This window comes from Phocoena sinus, chromosome 8 (assembly GCF_008692025.1).
Source record: "Phocoena sinus isolate mPhoSin1 chromosome 8, mPhoSin1.pri, whole genome shotgun sequence".
In the NCBI taxonomy this organism is placed as follows: domain Eukaryota; kingdom Metazoa; phylum Chordata; class Mammalia; order Artiodactyla; family Phocoenidae; genus Phocoena; species Phocoena sinus.
Window position 1 is genome coordinate 71,698,729 of NC_045770.1, and position 23,920 is coordinate 71,722,648.

Here is a 23,920-nt window from a genome sequence, read left to right on the forward strand (position 1 = left end):
GGTTGAGGGACAAATGCTTAGTCTACTCTCATTCTCCCGGCCTAGATCCACAGTCCTCATTCACTGACTGACCCAAGGCCCCTGCCTCGTGGTCCCTTTCACCACTGTTACCATAGTACCTGCACGAGGCTGTATTTTAAAGCCTCTGAAGCTCTTTTATTTTGCAATGATGAATAAAAGTGAGCCCTTTCTGATATTTTTACAAGACATAACACCTGTATGTAGGATGTACCTTAACATAGTACTGTGTACTGTGTACAGTGTACTGTACCTTACTTGTGCCTAATAAGCATAGTACAGCCAGCATCATGGACTTTAAGCAAACCTAATGGATGAAAATTAACAAAATGTTTAAATTTCAATATGACTTAATTTACAAAAATTCCTTTCCCTACTGACTGTAGGAAAGATGTGAGGGAGACTGCACTGACACAGAGCAGTGTAGGGCGGGGCCTCCTCCAGGATACCCCAAGGGCAACCCCGACTGGTTCAATGTCAAGAACCAACTTTGAAACAATGTAGGCTCCCACTGAGAGTTGCCCAAAAGGCTTGGCCATACCCAACCAAGTAGCTCCACCTGGGGGCTCAGAGGCCGCTTGTCATAAAGGGTTTACAAAGGTCATCTGAGGAGAGGATCAGTGTCCTTCCTCTCCAGCATCTCTCCTCATCTCTCCTCCTCAGCCTCCCTCTTCCTGTTTCTCAGAAAGTACTCCGGCAATGTGGATTGAGTACAGGCATAGGGAGTCAGTCAGCGTTTTGAGCCCCAGCCATTGACTAGCTGTGTGGCCTGGGGCAGTGTACAACCTCTCTGAGCCAAGGTTCCTCATTTGTGTAATGGTGATAAAGTATGTACCTCGAGAGGCTGTTGTGAAGGTTAGAGATAATAGATGTAGAGTGTGTGCTGTGTACATAGTACCTTAATATAACAGTGCTTGGCATACAGTAGGTGCTCAATAAACAGAGGCCATTGATATTATTACCTTGTCCCAGTCTTCATTATACTTTTCTTACAAAAGCACTACCAAAGCCTTGTAGAAAGTACAGAATCCAAGTAAATACAAGAAAATGAAAACACTATTTTCCTACCTCCCAGCCATTTCATTGTCAGTATCCTCCAATTCAGTACAGATCCTTCTAGATATTCTCCCCCTTTAGGTAAGTCTGTTTTACCAAAATGAGGTCATACTGTACATGCTCTTTTTTAGCCAGGTATTTTCAGTTAATGATGTTTACCTTTCATGTTGATACATTTTCAAGTCATAGCATACCAGTCCATGGTTTTTCTGGTCTGTTCAATCCAGGATTCCATCCAGATCCACACATTAACATTATGTCTCTTAAATGTCTTTTAATCTAGCACATGTTCCTTCTTCTGTATGATACTAAATTATAGAGTTTGGGCTATGGTCCTGCAGAAGGTCTCATGTTCTGGATTTGTCTCGTTTCTTCCTCTTGGAACCATTTACCTTGCTCTTCTGTCCACTGTGCTTCCTGTAAACTGGAAATTAGATCCAAGACTTGGTGGCTTCAAATTAAAAATCTTTGGCTACACTGTCCTCGAGCTTCAAAGGACATCACACCAGGAGACGCGTGCTCTGTGGTTGAGCCACTCTAACCGAGGTTCACGTTGGCCCTGGATTAGGGTGGTAGCTGTCTGATCTGTCCATCTTACATTTACAAATTTCCTCTTTCAACCAGAAAGTAACCGGTTATTTGGACATTATACAAATGTCCTTCTCCCTCTACCTCTTATGTTTTTGAAACACTGATTAATACTCCTTACCTGTGCCAATAATTTTTTTTTGTAAATCAAATAAGTTTTACAATCTTTCACCTTCAGCGTTGACCCTGGCACCTCCCCTCTGCACCAAAAAGTTGTGTCCAGGGATTCCTTGCTCCTTGCCTTGGTCTCTCAATAAATGAGAATGGCCGAGGAATCCTAAACTAAGAGGGGACTGGCTGGAGAGCAGGAAGGAGGGAAGTGTGAGCCCTAGAGTGTAGCATCTGCTGAAGCAGAGCAGGCTCCAGGTGGGCTACAAGAGGATGACGTCTCCACAGCGTAGGAGAAGCTGTGTTCTCCTTAGAGAGAAACTGTCCCATCAGCGGAGCTTCACCTGGTCACCTGCTCCCCTCTGACCACTTCTCTCAGGGTGACACAGCATCCAAGGGAGGGAGGCCCAGCTGAGTGAATTTAAGGTTCTGACACTGTCAGGTCGCTAGTGCCTCCCAGGGCAGAACGAGGGCCTCCTGATGTAGTTCTACAGGGAGACTTCAGTAGCCCAGTCTTCTCCTCTGGACCCCAGAGGGTGTCTGAGGACACTGGGGGGACCTCGGAGAAGCTAGGAGGTACCCCTCCTTAGCCAGTGTGTTTCTGAGGATTCCAGCTCCAAGGTGTCTGTGGCTGACGTGTCCCCTGCCTCCCTGCCCATGCAGTGTGTGAGAGCTTCCGCTGTCCCCACATACAGTGTGTCATGGGCACTGTCCTGGTGGAGGTGTGGAGCCCAGACCGCTGCTGCCCCTACAAGTCCTGTGGTAAGTCCCCGCACAGGGACACCCCTCCCCAAAGGCGGAGATCCAGGCCCCTGGGGGGAGGGGGAGCCGGGCCACCACTGTCCACTCGGCTCAGATTCGACCCCTCCAGAGTCACCAGAGGGAAGCCGCCACAATGGCCCTCCCGCTGCACCCGCTCCCTGAGTGCTGGACATTCTTTGCCTCCCCAGGATAAAAGAAGGAAAAAAACAACTTCCTGTTCCAAAAAGGAGCTTCTCCACCTTAAAAAGTCTTTATTGCAACCATCTGATAGTAAATATGATTTTGTTCAAATTCGCCTCAAATCCTCTTGAGAAGCAGGCAGGGAGTGGCAGTGATCAGTAATGAACACCTGTGAGCTTTGTATAAAAATGGTTTTCAGGGACCTCCCTGGCAGTCCAATGGTTAGCAGGACTTCGCCTTCCAATGCAGGTGGTGCAGGTTCAGTCCCTGGTCGGGGAGCTAAGGTCCCACATGCCTCGGGGCCAAAAAACCAAAACATAAAACAGAAGCAATATTGTAACAGATTCAATAAAGACTTTAAAAATGGTCCACATCAAAAAAATCTTTTTAAAAAGATGTTTTTCGAAAAGAAGTTGAGAAACTCTGTTTCTCAGCTTGCTTTTTCAGGGCCTCACTAGAATGTAAACTTCACGAGGGCAGGAATTTTGGTCTGTTGTATCCATGGCTTTGTCCCCAGAACAGAGAAAAATCTCGGCATATAGGCACCTAAAACTATTTGCTGCATGAAGGTGACTCCCAAATGTGTTTCACAGCCACTGTGACCTTGACTTCTCCTCCTCCCGAAGCTAGAACTTCTGGAGCCCTTAAGTTAGTCAGCGGTGCCTCGGCAATCAGCTCCCTCGCAGCTTAGAACTGGACCTGCTCACGGGCGAAGGCTTGGAGTAGAGCTCAGCTGGCTGAGCATATATATATTTAGGAAATGCAGATGGTCAGAAATTCCACCCTTGCCTTGTTCCTTCCTGGAGAGGCCCCATTCTGCTCTAGAATGTGCTCCGGAGCACGGGGAAGGATGAAGCCCAGGTGACGGAAGGGAACCTGGTATTGATCCATCTACCTGTTTATCCTCCCTGCACATTCTATGTGGAGCTCGGCATTTGGACCCATCATGCCCCACCTGCCCAACCAGGGGAGCTGCAGCCCCTATGCAGGATGGAGGGCAGCTAGAGGAGGAGCTGCACCTGCAGTGAGGGGTCTGGGAGGCTCAGGGGGGCTCCCACCTAGACACCTCTGGTGAGGTGGGTCCTGTCCCCTCCTGTTTTTCAGAGTGTGACTGCGACACAATCCCAGTGCCCCGGTGCCATCTGGTATGAAGACCCTGCTCCTCCCCACTCCCCCTGGTCTGCCTCCCCCTTTTTCTTTCCTTCTCTTTCCCTTCTCTTGGAGACCCTATTCCTTTAATCTAGTGCAATGAGCCTTGAATTGCAAGCCAGCATTCTCATCTCAAGCTCTGCTGTCTGGGCACAGTGCCCTCGCTTGTAAAGTGGGCCTGGTCATGCTTCAGAGTTGCGGTGAGGATTAAGGACTATGACGACGCTGATGCTGACGCTGGTGGGGATGCTGGTGATGATGCTGTGGGGATGGTGCGAGTGGTGGGGATGGTGGGAACGATGATGATGGTGATGATGTAATGGTGATGGTGGGGATGGTGGCGGTGGTGGTGAAGAAGATGCTGCTGCTGCTGGGGATGGCAGGGATGATGGTGATGGTGATACTCATGACGGTAGCTAATGTTTACCTAGAGCTAACTATATGCCAGGAACTTTCCTAGGCCTTTTATGTCTATTATCATATTAATTCGCACGACAGCCCAATGAGATTGCATCTATGGTTATCTCAATTATACAAACAAGAAAACTAAGGTTAAGGTCATGTAGCTAGTAGATCACAGAGCCAGGATTGCAACCAGGATATCTGACTCCAGAGAACATCCCCTTAACCACCAGGCTGCATGGCCACTGAGAGAAATGAAAATACTTTAAGAAATGGAAAGTTATGCTTAAAGTTATGTTTTCTACATGATTTTTTGGATTATAAGTCTTCCCTCTTTCCCACCTAGCCCACATTTTCTCTCATTTTGTCCCCCATCCCATCCTCTTCTCCTTTTAACTGGTAAGAAGGAAGGGAAGCGTATGAGCCGGGCAGGGCCGGCAGCCATGCAGGGAGCCCTCGCTGATGTGGCCAGTGGGTGCTCAGAATGACAGGGGAGTCCTGAGGCCCGGGAGAAGACACGGGAGCGCTCCCCAGTGGGGAGGCTCGGGAGCCACATGGGCATACTTGAGGGAGGGTGACTGAGCTCACAGGGTGCCAAGGGCCCCCCTGGCTAACAGGCCTGCCAGCCCCTCCCCGCCGCCGATTCCCGCCCACTGCAAGGAGACGACTGACAAGAGAGGGCCCCAGGTGGCAGGCTGCTCCCGACGGTGGGGCCGGGTCTCCTCACCTGGGGTGCTAACAGCCTCTGCCCACCCAGTGGGAGATGTCCCAGCTGGACGAGGCGTTTATGCAGAGCGCGGAGAACGTGTGTGGCTGCACCAAATACGAGTGCGGTGAGTGGGGAGGGGAGCCGGGGAGGTCGGGCAAGCTGAGTGAGCCAGGGGTGGCCAGCCGGCCTGGGGCCGGTGTGGGCGCTGGGCTCTCGGTGACTGTCGCCGCCCTGCTTGCCCATCCAGTGAAGGCCCCCGTGTGTCTGAGCCGCGAGCTGGGGGTGATGCAGCTGGGCCAGACGGTGGTGGAGGTCTCGGCAGAAGGCGTGTGCCACACATCCCGCTGCACCACCGTGCTCGACCCTCTTACTGGCTTCTACCAGATCAACACCACCTCCGTGTTGTGTGACGTCCACTGCGAGGCGGTAGGGGGCAGCGGCGCAGGACGGGCTGTGGGGGGCCATGGGGAGCTGGCCTGCAGACCCTTGGTGCTCTGGGAATCAGAGGGGCCCTTCAAGCTCCACCAAGCTCTTCGGATGAGTCTAGAGAGTGGGCATTGGGGGGACCTCTGAGACCTCTGTGGAAAGTGCTGAGGCCAGGAGGGGAACAGCAAAAGTGAAGGCCTGGCAAGGGTGAGCATTTGACAGAGAAAACTCACCTTTATTAAGCACCTGCTTATGCCTGGCACGGTCCCTATCCTCTTGGTTTGTACTGCTACCGTTTGCTGAGTGCTTCTATTGATACGTGCCCAGTACTTAGGGCAGTGACTGGCTTCTATTAAGGGCTAAATAAGTATGAGTTGAATAAAAGGGATTGGAATTATTCCCATTTTTCAGATGAGAAAACTGAGGTTTAGGGAAGTCCAGCCATTTGTCAAAATTGCCACAGGAACTGGGACTCAAACTAAAGTCTATCTGGAATCAAAACTGCCATCCTTAATTACCAGCAAGGTCATCTCTTTGTCCACTGGGGCTGGGTTTAGGACCCGCTGTCTACTCTTATATCTACCCTGAGGCTCAGGGTAGATATAAGGATGACCTTCCTGCCTGAGATACAAGGAGGCTGGGAATTTCCTTTCTGAGCATCTACAGGGGGCCTTTCTCTGGGTTCTGGGCTCAGGGACAAGCAGACAGTGGGAGAGGCAGGAGGGTGGAGGCGGGTGTGTGGCTGAGGCCCATCGCGACTCTCCCTGTCCTGCAGAACCAGGAGTATGAGCACCCGAGGGACCTGGCGGCCTGCTGCGGCTCCTGCAGGAACGTGTCCTGCCTCTTCACTTTCCCCAATGGCACCACCTCCCTGTTCTTGGTATGCAGCCCCTTAACTGCGCATCCCAGGAGGGGACACCTAGGACCAGGGCCCAGGGCTGGGAACAGATGGGGTCCTGGGCAGTGCCAGGTCCTGGGCTGCACCTGTCTTCAGAGCTGTGCCCTATCAGTTCACGAGGGCCATCGGCCACAGGCCCCCATTGGCTACCTCTGTGCCCTCTAGCCCGGGGCATCCTGGATCGCAGACTGTACCCGCCACCACTGCAGCAGCACACCCCTGGGCGCCGTGCTCGTCCGCTCGCCCATCAGCTGCCCACCACTCAACGAGACCGAGTGTGCCAAGGTCAGTGCTGGCCGCCTCCCACGCAGCATGGCCTAAAGCCAGGCGCAGCAGCTGTCTTAGTGGTGGTGGTGGGTAGGGGCAGGGGTGTCTTGTGGTGTGGGGGGCTGTGGAAGGAGGGCTCCCCTGGAGCCTGGACCTGCCCTGTCACCCCAACTCCACATCTTTCCATGTATCTTTGCTCTGACCACATCGCACCACATCCTCACGCATCATCACAGGGCCATGCCCAGATGCACGCAAACATACACTGTCGCATGTTCTAGGCACACCCACATACACACCAACACGGGCAGTCAGCCGCTCACAGGCACCACACACTCCACAGGGACGTTAACACCTCGGCAAGCGAGTACACATACCACGCACTGTCACACGCCAAGGCACACTTGCACGCACACACCACGCAGACGCATAGTTCAGTCCTGCGATGGGCTAACAGGGGTCCAGCACTAGCATGGACAGCTGTCACTATGGGCACGCCTCAAAGAAAATGACTTCCTGGAGGGTTTGGGGTTATTGTTGAATTATTAGAGTTCTTGACGTTAATATTGGGCATTTAAAGATTTCTGGTCTCACTTAGAAAACAATTACACACATCCAAGCATTCTCTCCACACAGACACACACATGCAAAATCACACATGTACACACATGTATGTGCTCACAAAACCACACACATATACTTAGACCCACGCTCACACACGCATACACACAGACACACACACACACACACACACTTATTTACAAAGAACTGTCACATCCATCGTTTTATCAGTTTCACAGTAGAGGAGGAGGACTATTAGGAATCATTGCCCCATTTTAGAGATGGGAAAACTAAGTCCAGAGCAAAGGGGTAGCTTATCCAGGGCTGAGATAGAGCCCAGGCCACTGACCCAAGTGGGTCAGTCCCTAACCCCTTCCCTCCCTGACCCTCTGTGCAGGAAACACTAAGGCGGACAACGGTACTGGGTGGGTGGAGTGGTGCATAAGGAGAGCTGCCACTGGAAAAACAGGAGACCCTGGCGCCCTCACCATCTTTACCCAGCCTCCAGCCTCAGTGCCAGTGTCCCAACCAATTGCGTTAGGCCCTGTGGCTCTCAGTGGCCAGCTCAGGGGCCCCTTCCCCCTCTGGCCAGGGCCTGATGGGCAATGGGGCCTGGAACTCCTGCCCTGGAGCATCATGGGAGGAAAGGAGTCTAGACTCTAGCAGTCTTTTTGCCTCTTGCTGGGATTCTTGGCTCCTGGCCTAGTATGTGGTCTCCTACCCACCTCTCCTCCTCTCCCTCTAGGCTGGGGGCTCGGTGGTACCTTCCTTGGAAGGATGCTGCAGGACATGTGAGTGAGCATGGCGGAGGCCAGGGGTGAGGGGCTCTGGTTGGGGGGACAAGGTGTCATGTTGGGGCTCAGAGGACCAGGTTCCTGGCCTGGTGCCTCCAGTAGTGGCTCTTCAGGGGTGAGTGGTTGAAGGGATAACACCCCCGCCATGGGGCTCATGGCACAGACACAGATCTACAGGTGGGCAGGGGCCATGCTCACATCCCTATCCCAACAAAAGGCCTCTGCTCCTGTTGGAGACGGGACATTGGGATGTTGGGTCCAGGAGGTCAGTAACTGACCAGCTGCTCTGCCACCTCCTGCCGTGGCCTGCCATGACCTCCAGCCGCGATGCCCCCCACGTGAATTCTCCCTGTGGTCAGGAGCCTTGTCATGGAGGTGGCTTCAGACCCATGGGCTCCCAGACTGAGTCTGAGTGAGAGCTCGGTGCGTCTGTCCTCACCCCTGGCCCCTGGAACCTGCAGCCCCAACTGCATGTGCGTGCATGTTCCAATCAGCCTTAGGACCTTTGCCCACATGCCTCCCATCCCCCAGGGCCCTCAACCTTTCCTTGGAGAATTTTGGACCCTGTTATGTTCACTTCACATATTCCAAGGAAACTGGGCTCAGTGCCTCATTGGCTGATCTCTGACCCACACCTCAATGTTCCCTGAATGTCCCGTGTGCTCCCTGTGACCCGTGTCCCTCTCCCCAGGTTCCCCGGGGACCCTGTTTCCGGTGGTCCCCGTTAGCCCCGCCTCTCCTCCATGGGTTAGTGTCCACTGCCACCCAGGTACTCCTCTCAGAAGCCCGCGGGACTGGAGGCGTGTAGCCGCGTTGCTATTTCTGCCAATGTCCCTTCTGCTAAGTGGCCCTGAGCTCTGGGGGTGGGGGAGCGCAGTGTGCTGCCCCTGCTCCTTGCCTCTGGCAAAGGCTGTAGGGCCAGCAGTGCATGCTGGGTAGCACGCTGCACCCCTGGGCTTGCATGGGAATGCTTCAGCAGTGCCCGCTCTCTTGGTGCCCAATGCCCACCAATGCCCAATGCAACCACTGCTTTGCTACTGCTGGTTACTCAGCTGGTCTCAGTCCAGGACCCTGAGGCCATGGCCAAGACAGTTCTCAGTTCTCCTGTCTCCTGGGAGCAGAGAGGGAAGAAAAAGTGAACTTAGCTCTGGCCAGGAGACCTCCAGCTGGTGTGGTCAGAAACCTACTTGGTGAAACCCAGAGGCCAGAAGAGGGGATTCCACCCCATTTCCCACAGGCACCCCAGTGTCACAGAGGGAGTCTATGCGTCTGGCAAATATTTATTTAGCACCAATACGTCAGGCCCTGTTCTAGGCACTGTAGACACAGCATAAATGACACAGCCCCATAGAGCTGACGTTCTAATAGGAGAGACAGAAGAGCAAGTGAAATTACAATAAGATGGATGCATCTGGTTTTATGGGCGCTGAAATTTATGCAGTTGGTGGTAGGGGGGCTTCATTAAGAAAAAGAACACAAACTTACAAATCCATACCGAGGTATGAAAGTGAAGATTTATTTAGAACGAGAGAACTCACAACAAATTGTGGAAGGAAGCTGTGCAAAGGAAGACCCTAAAGCTTACATGTCAAGAGCATCATTACAAGGGTGTCTCTCAGGAAGGTGACAGTGCCCTGGATAGAAATAAGGAAGGGAGGGGTCAGGGAGGGAGGCTGGGTGGAGGGAGGATGTTGTTGTCTCAAGAAGAAGATCAGGAAAGGCCTTGGTGAGGCAATACTTGAGCAGGTGAGGGTGTAAATGAGCCATATGATTGGTTGTCTTTGGGAGGCATGGTCCAGGCAGAAGAAACTGCGTGTTTATCAATTTCCATCTCTGTAACAGCCGTGTGAGGTGGGTGACTCCCGGCCCTGTCCTGTTTGATAGCTGTGGAAACCGAGTGATCCTGCTATGTGCAAGCATCGTGCTAGGGACTGGGGTTTCCATTCACTCAGGCAATTGCGGGATCTTAATGCTTGAACTGAAGCTCAGAGCGGGGAGAGGATACATCCAGGGTCGCCAGTGGATTAGAGACAGGCTTTGGGGCTGGGGTGGGCAGGCAGCTTGCCTTGTCCCCAAATCCTCGTCTTCCCTAGTCCAGAGTCCCCAGGCCGTCCCTGGCATCCTTCCCTATCTCACCCATCTCCCCTGCCTTGTCACCTCCACCTCCTTCCAGGGCACTGAGCTAAAAGGGAGGGGCTCTAATGCATGGGCACTAACTCTGGTAGAGGGACCCTCCAGCATGACACTAACTGCCCCAGTCTGGCCCAGCCTGCAGCCCCGGGAGCACTACGCAGCCGCAGCTGCCTCACCCACCCTGTCCCCCCAGGTAAAGAGGATGGACGCTCTTGCAAGAAGGTGACCATCCGCATGACCATCCGCAAGAATGATTGCAGGAGCAACACCCCTGTGCGTGGCCCCAGCAAGGCGGTGCGGGGGCGGGGTGCAGCCGAAGATGGGGATGGGGGGCTTTGGGGGATGGAAGCCACACAGGCTGCCTCACTGGCCTGCCCGTCTCCAGGTGAACCTAGTGTCCTGCGATGGGAGGTGTCCGTCCGCCAGCATCTACAACTACAACATCAACATCTTCGCCCGCTTCTGCAGGTGCTGCCGCGAGGTGGGCCTGCAGCGGCGTCCTGTGCAGCTCTTCTGTGCCGCCAACGCCACCTGGGTGCCCTACATAGTGCAGGAGCCCACTGACTGTACCTGCCAGTGGTCCTGAGGCCTGGGGGTGGGGCGGGCTGGACCACTTTCTGCTTCCAGCTGACCCAGTGTAGGGTGGACGGGGGGCACTAAAGGTGTGGAGAGCTGGTACATGCTGAGCATGGAATGGCGGGCAGAGACACAGAGAGTGACTGGAACGGGCCACACCGGCCCATCCTGGCTCCCTCTCTGGGCTCCCCCTCCTCCACATATGGGAGAGTGCCACAGCTTGGGGCTCAGGGAACTCAGCTCTGTCCCTGGCTTGAGGTCTGGGAAGGGCCCTCAGTCAGGGGCATCAGCCCCTGCACATCTGGGACTCTGGCTGCAGTGCTTTGGTAGAGGGGGTAAGAGTTTTCCTGAGAAGCCGGGATCAGGGCTGGACCCAAGACCCAGTGGAGGGGCCAGATGTGGTGGCCCATTCTCTTTCTCGGCCCTTTTGACCACGGAAGAACCACAGACTCAGTAAAAGGAAAGGGAGCTTAAATTGAAACATCCAGGTCTGTGTATCGCTGCCCAGGAGGACTTCCCAGAAGCAAAGAGGGTGGGTTCCCAGGCGACGTGCTTTCACCATTGTCTGTGAGGTCAGTTCTGGAGACTGGGGAGTAGACTCAGTGAGCTTCAAGCCCCCTGTAGCCCCAAGAGGGATGCCCTGGTATTCTGTTATTGACCTTGCAATTCAGGAAAGGATTTAGAAGAGCAGGGCCACGGCTGCTCCATACCCACCTACTCCCATCCCTCAAAACCGGCCTCCCTGGCCGGTGGGCTGGCTCTGCTGAGGTGTGGTGGATGAGTTGTGCTGGACCCTCCTCAGTGAGGGTCCAACTCATCCCCATGTGGGTGGACAGCCCACCCCTCTGAGGGCCCTAGGGTGTTTAATGATACCTTCAGCTTGCAAGGGCAGACCCTGGCTTTACAATGTGCCTCTTCTCCAAGAACATAGCAGAGTTGGTCTCTGGAGGGGCCCGAGTGTGAGTTTTGTGGCTCAGCCAGTTCCCAGCTTTCTACTTCATGGGATTGTCCAGCAGAAGAGCAATAGTCAGTGGAAAATGCAGACCCTGTGCGTGTGCAGCCGCCTCTGAGCATTTCTCAGAGCCTTGCCTCTGAACCAGTGTGTCCTTCCTAAAGCCAGCCTGGGGCCCCCTCCACACCCCACCCTGTAGCCCTCTGACCCTACATACCACTTTGTGCTGCTGGGTCCAAAGGGCATGAACATGAGGTTGTTCAGACGCCAGCACTGCCCTGTATGTCTGGAGATGTGTGGCTGCCCTGGTACCCCTAGGATTGGGGTTGGGGCCCAGTGCCAGGATGGCCCCCAGCTGTTCTTGCAGCGTCTTTGTTCCTGTATCTGTGTTCTGTTTATATATCCAATAAACCACAGGAAGACATCAGACCTCTGAGCATCTCTGAAGGTGTCAGGTTTGCTTTGAATCTGAAGGAATTTCAGCTGTGAAGACGAAATCCTATTTTATGTCCGTGGAGGTCACCCTGACTTCTCTTGCCCCACCCGTGCCCAGCACTGTGCGCCACTCAGAGCAGGTCCTCCACGGGCATCTGCTGGTTTGAATTGAACTGATAGGAGGCTGGCTCCTAGAGGAGGGGTGGGGAGAAGGAAGAGGACTTTGGGAGCTGGAAAACTGGCACCCAGGTGAGGGGCCTGAGGAGTGGTCTGAGCTCTGTGGGGCCAGGGACAGATGCCTCTCACACAAGATGTGGACGGGTCAGGCCCTGAGAGTATGCTTCATGTTGGTCTCTCAACATTTCTGTATTTATTTCCCTATTTTCTCATAGAGCTCGGTAAGCTTTGCAGCTACTGTTGACTATACTAAGGTTAGGGAGAATCCAGGGATCGGGTGGTTAGTGAGGCTTCAACTTTAAAGTACTGTTGGCACATCTAAGGGGCAAATGGGAGAATGCTTTCCTGGATTGTCCCATTTGGGAAGGAATAGGAGAGGGGCGGCCTGAGGAAGCACCAGCCAATAAGAGGGGGATACTCCTAGGGCCTGGTTCAATGTTTGGATGCAAGGGCTCCACTCAGCCTGGAGGGGTAGAGCATTACCTGTGAAGCTAACACTTGGAAAGCTTAGTTTTTATTTCACAAATATGTGTCTCTCCTCATGGTATATCTGTCTGCTAACATGAGCCCTGGGACTTTTCCTAATGAAAAGAAAGCTTTACAGCCTCTTAAGAAACACACTTCTAGATAAGCAGTGGATCAAAGAATAAATCAGGGCTTCCCTGGTGGCGCAGTGGTTGAGAGTCCGCCTGCCGATGCAGGGGACGCGAGTTCGTGCCCGGGTCCGGGAAGATCCCACATGCCGCGGAGCGGCTGGGCCCGTGAGCCATGGCCGCTGAGCCTGTGTGTCCGGAGCCTGTGCTCCGCAACGGGAGAGGCCACAACAGTGAGAGGCCCACGTACCGCAAAAAAAAAAAAAAAAAAAGAATAAATCAGAGTAGAAATTAAACAATATTATGATCCTCATGATTATGAAATTACAACACATTAAACTTGTGAGATGCAGCTAAAGAAGTATTTAGAGGGACATTTATAGCCTTAAATGCATACTTTATACTCCTTAATTTCCTATCGTTATAGCTAGAGGTGGGGTGGGGCAAAGCTTCTCCATCACTGATGATAATTAAAGGTTTGTAATCAGTCATTTTCTCAGCACAACACATTCCCTAAGTCACATATCAACAGCTTTCAGAGAGAGTTTTGAACCCTGAGTTCAACAGAACATGACTTTAAACCAGCCTTTAAAACCAGCCTGATTTAAAATACTAATTCTATCATACAGCAAGATGTTTAGATTAAGACAAAGGTGGCTCTTTAGTCATTGCTGGAACCCCAGTTTTCCTGGCTGTTCAGCCCTCACCTCACTACTACTCCCATCTGTTTACATTCATGTATAAGCAGGCAGACTTTGAACAGGACCACTCCTTGTTAGCTGTTGTGTAAACAGGCAGAGGGCACCAGCTCAAACCAGCCAGTCTCAGCCTAAATGTCTTCCTGCAGCCTTAGTTGGAAGGGTGGCCTCAGACTTTCAGAGGCCTGTTCTTCATAGCCTATCTATAACTGGTGACCCAGTTTTGCTGACTTGGCCCTCGTGGCTCCAGTTGGCAGCAGTTTCCAGGCTTCCTGCTCCACCCTCACTATATACTCACAGGTGGCCATAGATTCTGATGGTCACACCAACTGCTGGAATCACAGTGTTTGTAGGTTTCCAATCCCCACCCAGGAACCCCCTCCTGCCTGCTACTCCTGGAAGTTAACCTCACACACCAACCCTTTGGCTAAAACTCCCAGTCCTGTTCCCCTAGCTTCCTGCTGGGGAGCCAACTCTTTTGGGCTAAGACACTAGTGAAAGAGTAACAAGAAGCAAATCACCAACTAGCATGCTACCCTGCTCTGCACTGAGGGAAAATAGGAGAGGATGAGGATTTTAAACCTAAATCAGTGTTGCCCAATTGCCCTCAGAAAGCGAGTACCCAGGGCTTCCCTGGTGGCGCAGTGGTTGAGAGTCCGCCTGACGATGCAGGGGACACGGGTTCGTGCCCTGGTCTGGGAAGATCCCACATGCTGCGGAGTGGCTGGGCCCGTGAGCCATGGCTGCTGAGCCTGCGCGTCTGGAGCCTGGGCTCTGCAGTGGGAGAGGCCACAACAGTGAGAGGCCCGCGTACAGCAAAAAAAAAAAAAAAAAAAAGCCAGTACCCATAGCGTTGATATGAGTGTTCATTGATACAGAGTTGATTTACATTAAAAATACATACACCCTTTGACTAAGCCATCCTATTTCTAGACAGCTGTGGTAGGCTGAAATACAGACCTCCAAAAATGTCCACAGATTAGTACCAGGAACCTCTGAATATGTCCTTTACATGGTAAAAGAGACTTTGCAGATGTGATTAAGTTCAGGATCTTGTGGTGGGGAGATGATCCTGGATTATCCAGGTGGGCCCAATATAATCACAGGAGTATTTGTAAGAGTGAGGCAGGAGGATCAGCATCAGAGAAAGGAAATGCGATGACAGAAGCTGAGGCTGAATTTTGTGGTAATTTGTTACAGCAACAGGAAACTAATAGAGCATCTAAAGAAATAATTCGTACAAAGAGACATGTGCCAGGATGTTTATTGCAGCATTGTCTTAAGTTAAAAAATATTGGTGTGACTTTCCTGGTGGCGCAGTGGTTAAGACTCCATGCTCCCAATGCAGGGGACCCGGCTTCGATCCCTGGTCAGGGAACTAGGTCCCACATGCATGCCACAACTAAGAGTTTGCATGCCACAACTATGGAGCCTGCCTGCCGCAACTAAGACCCGGCGCAACCAAATAAATTAATAAATATTAAAAATATATATATATATTGGTAACAACTTTAAATGCCTATCAGTAGGGAATGATTAAATAACCTGGTACAGCCACATTGTAGAATATTATATAGCCCTTTTGTAAACTGATACAGTAGTCTCTCCAGTATATGTTAAATGAAGAAAGGAAATTGTGGATCAGTTCCCATAGAATGACCTGCTTCCTTTGTGCTTCTATGTGGGGACACACACACACACACACACACACCCATTATATCCCTCTCATTCTGTTGAAGGGTTTTCAGGACTGAGGAGGCCCTTCCTGGCTGTTTGGGCCAGCTGGTTCAATGGCAGCATTGGTCTTAGAACAGCCTATTTGGTTCTGAGGGTCCCAAAATCTGTCGCTGTGTACAGAAGGATGAAGTAACCACCCCAGAATAGACTCAAGGCATATCTATAGCATCTTCCCCATCCTTTGTTTCCTATCCACTCTATGCACATAACTTAAAGCTTGAGGGAACCCTGGAGGCCACACACCAGACAGGTAAGGAAACAGAAGCCTAGGACCCAGCCGCTCAGAAAGCTGGTAGCCAAGCTGGGCGGCTGCCCAGTCTGCAGCCCCCTGTGACGTATTTGCCAACACGAGGGGTTCTGAGCCCCAGAACTATCCCATTTTCCGTGCTTCAGGCTCAAGTTCCCGCCCTGATTTTCTGGGCTTAATCCTCTTCCTGTGGAAATCAATAAGGACATTGTGATGGAATGATTCACGTTCAAGGTCAGGCCGGAGCAAATTGGAGGCGACATGCTGATTTTACTGCCCTCACTTAAAGGAGAGCCAATCCTGCTCACAGACCCCTTAACCCTTTCTTCACCACTCCCGTTGCTGTGTCAGCACCTGCCCCGCGCCGGCTTCAGCCTTCTCCTCCAGGCCTAGGTCTCTGGGGTCTGTTTGTCCATGTGTGGCCCTGCCTTTTACATCTCCCCAAGGCTCTGACCCCACAGGCCTTGGAGTGTCACGCACTTGTCGTGGTGGTTTGGGGAAGGCAGATGGCAACCACAGTACTCAATCAAACAGGAACAACTTCAAGGTGAAGGTTAAACGCTGCCTGTGTAAGTTCACTGGCCATGTCCTGCCCCAGGAAATCTCCTCAAAGCAGAGTGTCTCCTCCTTCCAATCTTCTTTTCAGAGTTCCAGTCCCCCTCTTCCCTGATTTCTTGGGTTGTCCAACATGGGGTGATGGAGTGGGGGGACGAAATTCCTTCTTTCTTTCTTTTTTTTTTTTTTTTTATGGTGTTCCTGGGTAGCTGGAACCTTGCATCCAAAATGATTCAGACACCCTGGCTCCTTTGTCTGGAAGGTCCACCATCTTCAGCACGAGCCTTCCAAAAGTGCCATGCTCCTCTGCAGCAAGCCAGCCCCGGGGAAGTGCAGGAAGCATGCACTGCAGGTTTGGGGGAGCAGGACTGAAAGTGGCCGGCTCTCTTCCACGTGCATCCCAATGGCCAGAACTCATGTACATGGCCACACCTAACTGCAAGGGAGGCTGGGAAATGTAGTCCAGCTGTGTGCCTGGGAAGAAGAGGAGATGGTTCTGGTGGACAATGTCTTCTCGGTGAGGAAGCAGAGATAGTGTGGACAACGCTAAGGAGTTTGGCTGAGAAAACAGAAGAGAGATAGGGTGTGAGGTCAAGGGAAGGTTTGTTTGTTTGCTGGTTTGAGGAAGGCAGTGACTTGACCATATGTCCTGGAAGGAGCCAGTGGAGAGAGAAGTAGGGTTTTGCTAGGAGAGAGATCAAGGGTCTCAGAGATCCCATGGCTGGCATGAGGAGGGCCAGTGATGGATAAAGGTGCCTCTGGCTGGATAGACCCTGCCCTAGATCTCTGTTTATCTCTGTCTCCCCAGTGTCTAACACAGGGCACTGAAAACTGAGAATGAACATGCCTTTATTTTTTTAATTAAAAAAATTTTTGTAGAACATGCCTTTAAACGTGAAAGTGAGGGGGCCTGGGCAGCAAGCAGTTAAAGGGTATGGGGTGGGCAGAGTGGGGGGCCAGGTGCCCCCCACATACCGTGGCAGTGCCAGTTAATCCCCTGCAGCAGGCAGGAAGCCTGCACAGCTGTCCTTCCCAAGCTGGAACTGTACCCCAACCCGGCCCTTTGCCCAGAGGTCCTGGCAACCCAGGGACTGGGGTGGGGTTGGGGGGGAAGATGGGTGGGCAACATGGAGGGTAACTGGTCCAGCCCCTGCACCCCTGGAGAACTTGTTCTCCAGAGCCGAGCATTCTCTAGGCTTGCTGCTCAGCCCTCACTCACCATGAAGCCCCACCTCCCTCTGGGCCAGTGTCGTCCCCAGGCAGCTCAAACCCAAACTCAGTCCCTGTTCCTCCTGCACCGTGTCTGTTCCTGCCTCTGCATGGCCTGTGGCCTGTGCCTCACCTGGAATGTCCTTTTCCTCCCTCTCCCTAGGCAGTTCTTGCCTACCCTTTAGACCAGCCCCGGCTCCCACCCTCACCGCAAAACCCCAGCCCACAGGATCCTTCTCTTTGGCCGTTAGCACCGCCCTCCACCCCCAGCCCTACATTCTGCCTCTCTGGGGTGTCCCATGCCAGCCTGTGTCTATGGTGTGCTCAGGGAAGCGGGATGCAGGCCAGGCTCCAGCATTCACTCATTATTCACCCACATCTCACTGACAACCCAGGAGGAAACTAAGGCTCAGAGCAGTTAAGCAACTGCACAGCTAGAGCGTGAGGGAGTCAGGACTTGAGCCCAAGCTTGCTTAACTCCAGAGCCCACACTCATACTTTCCTCTTCCACCCAGGAGGAGCAGTAGCATGAAGGGGATTGCTGGGTGCCTGGTAGCTAGGATTCTGGCCCCTTTTCCTCCATTAGGCCAGAGGGGACAGTGGAAAGAGGGCTCTAGTCTCTCTTCAGCTAGTTACCATTTACAGGAACATTGGCAAATTTCAAGCTTCAGTCCCTCATTGTGAAGAGGGGTGACAGGTTCTGCATCTTAGGGTTGGCATGAGGGTCAAATGACATCATGGATGGGAACGGGCTGGACAACTGCAGAGGCTGTGGCTGTGTGTGAGGCTGCCTGGCTGAGCCAGCTGTGCCCAGGACAGGAGAAAAGAAGAGGCCAAGAGTCCAACCCAGCCCCAGCCTACCCTTCATGCAGGGGCTCTGGGGCTCACTTCTAAGCCTTTGCTTCTGCTGGGCCCCAGACCGCTGTGCATCCAGCCTCCATTCTACTGAACCTGACCACCATTTCCAGATTGTTGGAGCTGAAGATGGAGCAGGATGCAGTGAAGAGCCTGGATTATGGGCTCAGGCTCTGTCTCTGAACAGCTGTGTGATTTATTCTCTCCAAATCTCAGTTTCCTCCTCATTAAAATGGGAGAATCTGGCAAAGTGATGGTGAGAATGTTTATCGATAAAGTCCCTGGCCTATAGTAGACGTTTAATGAGTGGAGCTACTATTACCACTATGGACAGAACCTTAAAGATCATCTTCAAATTCCACATTTTCAGGAGCAGAAAATAGATCCTAGAGAGACAGTGACCTACCCAAGCACTCACTGCAAAGTGAGCAACAGTGGAGGAAGCACCAGACTCCAAACCCAGTGCTCCTTTCATTGCATCCTCCAGGGAGTCTTCCCTGAGCTCCAATCCAGGCCGGGCCTCACTGCTCTGACCTCATGGTCTCCACTGTCTGATTCACCTGCTGGGCCTTCCACAGGATTTGTCTCCTTCTGAGACAGGACTCGAGCCTCTTACTCCTGCTCTAGCCTCCCCAGAAGTAACTGTCACAAGGCTGGGTCCTCTGCAAGGTGTTCAGGTCCAACCAGGGACATTCCTGGGACCTGGCTGAGCTAGGTGACATCAATTCCCAGGATGGAGGGGAGAGAGAAGTAAGAGAGGGAAGGGTTAAAGGCTTGGCAGCTGGGGAGGGCAGCCTGCAGACGGCCCAGCCCAGCACTGGGAGGCCTGCACCATTCCATTCCTTTGCAGATCAGTTACACCCAGCTGTCTCCCTCCCCACCGCCAGTGCCCCTTGGATTAGGCGGGAAAGGATCCCCGGCCTGCAGCCTGCACACGGCCCATGGGGAACAGCGCCTGCAGCCCACGCCTCTGCGACAGCTGCTGAGTGTCAGGCAAGAACATAGATCAGCAGGATCCTGGCCGAGGTGCACCCAGCCCGGGCCCTGCCCCCAACATGTGCAGGAGGGGCCGCCTGAGGAGGAAGGGGGTCTGTAAGGGATTTGGGAGGTACAGGGAAGGGACTGCTCCCAAAAATATCTCCTCTGCCCATATGTCACTGTGCCTCAAATTCCACCATTAGACATCTTGGAAACTTTGGGTCTTCCAAAGACACCAGTTAAAAACTACATTCCATGGAGTAGCTGGCATTCTTACGCACTGCTTGATGAAAATATCTTGATAAATTTTATGAAAATTTTATTAGACAAAGTATGAAGTCCTTCAAAAATGTCTATTCCTTTGTCTCAGTGTTTCCACTGAGGACTTTAACTTAAAGAAGAATTTAACTTAAATAGTTTATAATGTGGAAAAAATATTGTGGGCTATAGTTTCGAGATTAAAAAAGCCATATGAAACGTCAAAGAAAAGTTTTAAACTAGAAAATTCTGTACCTGTATTGAAAAACAGGAAACAATTCCATTGATAGTCCAGATATATGAAATTTCTGGAAGCTATGAAGCAAATGGGGGAGAGCACAGTGTATAAGTTGGACAGACTGCCTGGGTTCCAGTCATGGTTGCTTCACTTACTAGTTCTGTGACATTGGCAAGTTACTGAACCTCTCTGAACTTCAGTTTCCTCAACTGTAAAATTGGAATAATAATTACAATAGTTGTGAGAATTATGCAAAGGTTAAAAGAGTTCATATGTGGGAGACATCTTTGTGATCCTTTCATAAGAAGAACCAGCGTGGGCTTCCCTGGTGGCGCAGTGGTTGAGAGTCCGCCTGCCAATGCAGTGGACACTGGTTCGTGCCCCAGTCCGGGAAGATCCCACATGCCGCGGAGTGGCTGGGCCCGTAAGCCATGGCTGCTGAGCCTGCGCGTCCAGAATCTCTGCTCTGCAATGGGAGAGTCCACAACAGTGAGAGGCCCACATACAGCAAAAAAAAAAAAAAGAAGAAGAACCAGTGTCACCCAATGAATAAATGGTTGTGGTATGTCTCTCCCCACCTCCCACCTACATGGTTGCTGAGGAACCCCACAGGGTACCAAATCTAATTAATCTTGACTTTTATTATAAATATTATCAGTCAATTAAAACTCACTGGCTATTTGAAAATGATGGATGACCCAAAAATAGTGTCCAAGTTGAGATGGCAGGGGAAATTTCCCTCAATGAAATACCGTTAATTCGAGAAACAGGAAAAACATGAATACTATTCTCATTAACATTCCCAGGATGATTCATATCAGGATATTTAAGTGTCCATAAAATAGGAGGCTTATATATAAAAGCATAGTCAAAAAACGAAAGAGAGTTTTTAGAAATTGAAAACATACATGACCTCATAACAGAGTACTATGCAAATTGCATACTTACCCTGCAATTATAAGCAACTAGAAAATTGGACAAAATACATGAAATATGTGTCTTCAGACATCGGACAACAGGCAGTGCAGGGCTGGGACCCCCAAGGCAAGGGAAACAAATGAAGTGAGTCTTACTAAAAATCTCCAACTATCTGCCTGAAGGCCTTTTCTGGAACAAAGTGCAGATAGGGGGAAGCCCAGAAGAGCATGGTGGTCTCACTGAGTTGAGGAGACAGAGATCAAATTCAGAAAGTCTGAAGCAACTGGAATTTGTGTGGCAGACTACCAAAGCAGAGGGAACTATGTAGAGAAAGAGCTCCAGAAACCTGCGTAGATTACATCTGTTGCCGAATACTAAGTGCACAGGTGTAGGGTGGACATTCATAAGGCTGGGCAAAGAACTACTGAGTAATTGTCAACTGAGCAGTTCCTGGAGCTTACACAGGGCTGGGAGACATTCAAGTGCTTACCAGTCAGAGTGGAGAGACCTCACTGAACATCAGCACACTTAACTGAGTCTCCAGAAAAGGTCATACCTTAGAAATAGGACTGGATAAATAGAAATAGGAATAGGTAAACACTAACCCTAGGGTAAATCCTATCCTAAACCTACCCTAATTAAGCCTTGAAACAAACCTCAAATTGACCATGCTGTTACACAACTAACTTAACTATAAGACCCAACAAAGTCTAAATATTCTTTAGAAAAAAACCCAGATACTCAACAACATAATAATGTCTAGAATTCAATAAAAAATTACTAGGCATGCAAAGAGGCTGGAAAAATTTGACTCATGACAATGAGAACAGTCAGTCCAATGGAAACAGACATAGAAATGACAAAGATGATGATAATAGTAGACAAGGAGTTAAAAATAGCTATTATAAATATGCTCAAGAAGCAGAGAAAAATATGAACATAGTGAGGAAAGAAATGGAAGATATAAATAAAGAAAATGGAACTTCTAGAGGTGAAAACACAAAATTTTTAATGAAAATGGGATTAAGAATAGATTAGAGACTTCAGGAGAAAAGATCAGTGAACTTGAGGACATAATAAGAGAAACTAACCTAAATGAATTACAGGCTGAAAAAAATGAATAGCACCTCAGTGACCTATAAAAGAATATGAAGAGATTTTTAAAATACATGTAATTTTAGGCCCAGAAGGAGAGAAGAAGGGAAAGAAAAAAGTTATCTTAAGAAATAATGGCTGAATCCAGAGTATATAGAGAGCTCCTACAACTCAACAACTAAAAAACAAACGACACAATTTTTAAAAGGGCAAAAGACTTGAACAGACATTTCTCCAAAGATTATATCCAAATGGCTAATTAGCACAAGAAAAGATGCTCACCATCAATAATCATTAGGGAAATGAGACTCAAAAGCACAATGAGACACAACTTCACACTCATCAGTGTAGCTACTATTCAAAAAAAGTAACAAGTGTTGGTGAGGATGCAGAGAAACTTGAACACTTGTTCACTACTGGTGGGCATGTAAAATTGTATAGCCCCTATGGAAAACAAAGTTTTCCCTTAAAATTAAAAATGGAATTAACATATGATCCAGAAATTGCACTTCTGGGTATATATTTAAAAGATTTGATAGTAGGGACACAAACAGATGTTTGTACCCTCATGTTTACAGCAGTTTTATTCACAATAACCAAAACGCAGAATCAACCCAATTGTCCATTGATGGATGAATGGATAAACACTCAATGTTTATACATACAATGGAATATTATTCAGCCTCAAAAAGGAAGAAAAGTCTAACACTTGCTAAGGATAAGCCTTGAAGGCATTATGCTAAATGAAATAAGCCAGTCACAAAAGGACAAATACTGTATGATGCCACTTACATGGTATTTGGAGTAGCTTAGCTTTGTGGTTAGCCAATGAATTGGACAGAAGTTATGCTTAAACACTGCAAAATCGGGACTTCCCTGGTGGCAGAGTGGTTAAGAATCTGCCTGCCAATGCAGGGGACACGGGTTCAAGCCCTCCCCAGGAAGATCCCACATGCCGTGGAGCAACTAAGCCTGTGCCCCACAACTACTGAAGCCTGCGTGCCTAGATCCCATGCTCCACAACAAAAGAAGCCACTGCAACGAGAAGCCCGTGCACTGCAACAAAGAGTAGCCCCCTCTTGCCACTAGAGAAAGCCCACGTGCAGGAATGAAGACACCACGCAGCCAAAAATAAATAAATAAATTTATATTAAAAAACCCAAAAAACAAACAAACAAAAATACCTCAAAATCCACAAGGCCCTGTACTCTGCTTATCAACCTATGTGTGGGTTGACAAGTGCACTCAAATTTTCAGTCATGGTACTGACATAAGGCTAACACATAGATCAATGGAATAGAATTGAGAGCCCAGAAATAAACCCATACATTTATGGTCATTTAATTTTTGACAAGGGTGCCAAGACAATTCAATGAAGAAAGAATGATCTTTTCAACAAATGGTGCTGGAACAACTCATGCAAAAAGTGAAGTTGGACCCATTCCTTACACTATACACAAAGATTAACTCCAAATGGATTATAGAACTAAATGTAAGAGGTAAAACAATAAAACTCTTAGAAGAAAATATAGGAGTAAATTTCCATGACCTTGGGTTAAGTAAAGTATTCTTAGATGTGGCATAAAAAGCTCAAGAGACAAAAGCAAAACAGATACTTTGAATTTCATCAAAATGAAAATTTTATGCTTCAAAAGACAACATCAAAAAAGTAACAAAGAAACAAACAAAACTTCACAGATGGGAGAAAATATTTGCAAACTTTATGTCTGATAAGGGACTTGTATCCATAATAAATAAAGAACTCTTACAAATCAACAGTAAACAACAAAAACAGCAACAACAAAATCCAGAAAATGCAGTTTTTAAAATGGGCAGAAAATTTGAATAGACGTTTCTCCAAAGAATATGTATAAATGTTCAATAAGCACATGAAAACATGGTCATTAGCCATCAGGGAAATGCAAATAAAATGCATAATGAGATACCACTTTGCATCCACTAGAACAGCTATGATCAAAAAGTCTTATTGCTCTTATAACAGGTGTTGGAGAGGATGTGAACAAACTGAAATCCTCATACATTGCTAGCAGGAATGTAAAATGATGCAGCCATCTTGAAAAACAGTCTAGTAGTTTCTCGAAATTTTAATCATATGGTTTCTATATGACCCAGCAATTCCTCACCTAGGTATAAACCCAAATGAACTGAAAATATACATCACGCAGAAAATGTTCAACAGTGTTCATGGCAGCATTATACTTAATAGTGAAAAAGTGGAAACAACCCAAATGTCTATCATCTGATGAATGAGTAAATATAATTTCGCACAAGGAATATTATTCAGTCATAAAAATAAATGCCATACCGATAAATGCTACAACATGGAT

At 49.7% G+C, this 23,920-nt stretch overlaps 1 protein-coding gene across 1 annotated transcript in view; it reads left to right on the forward strand.

Moving 5' to 3' along the window:
• The window catches only part of OTOG (otogelin), an 85,246-nt gene extending 74,520 nt beyond the window's left edge, over window positions 1–10,726 (forward strand). Inside the window, exons 48-56 of the mRNA XM_032640565.1 lie at window positions 2,434–2,532; window positions 3,817–3,857; window positions 5,021–5,096; window positions 5,220–5,398; window positions 6,174–6,278; window positions 6,462–6,581; window positions 7,870–7,915; window positions 10,245–10,324; window positions 10,437–10,726. Of these exons, the coding sequence (XP_032496456.1) occupies window positions 2,434–2,532; window positions 3,817–3,857; window positions 5,021–5,096; window positions 5,220–5,398; window positions 6,174–6,278; window positions 6,462–6,581; window positions 7,870–7,915; window positions 10,245–10,324; window positions 10,437–10,637 (947 nt within the window). The 3' untranslated portion in view covers window positions 10,638–10,726. The remainder of the gene's footprint in view (window positions 1–2,433; window positions 2,533–3,816; window positions 3,858–5,020; window positions 5,097–5,219; window positions 5,399–6,173; window positions 6,279–6,461; window positions 6,582–7,869; window positions 7,916–10,244; window positions 10,325–10,436) is intronic.
• Window positions 10,727–23,920: the final 13,194 nt, after the last annotated feature.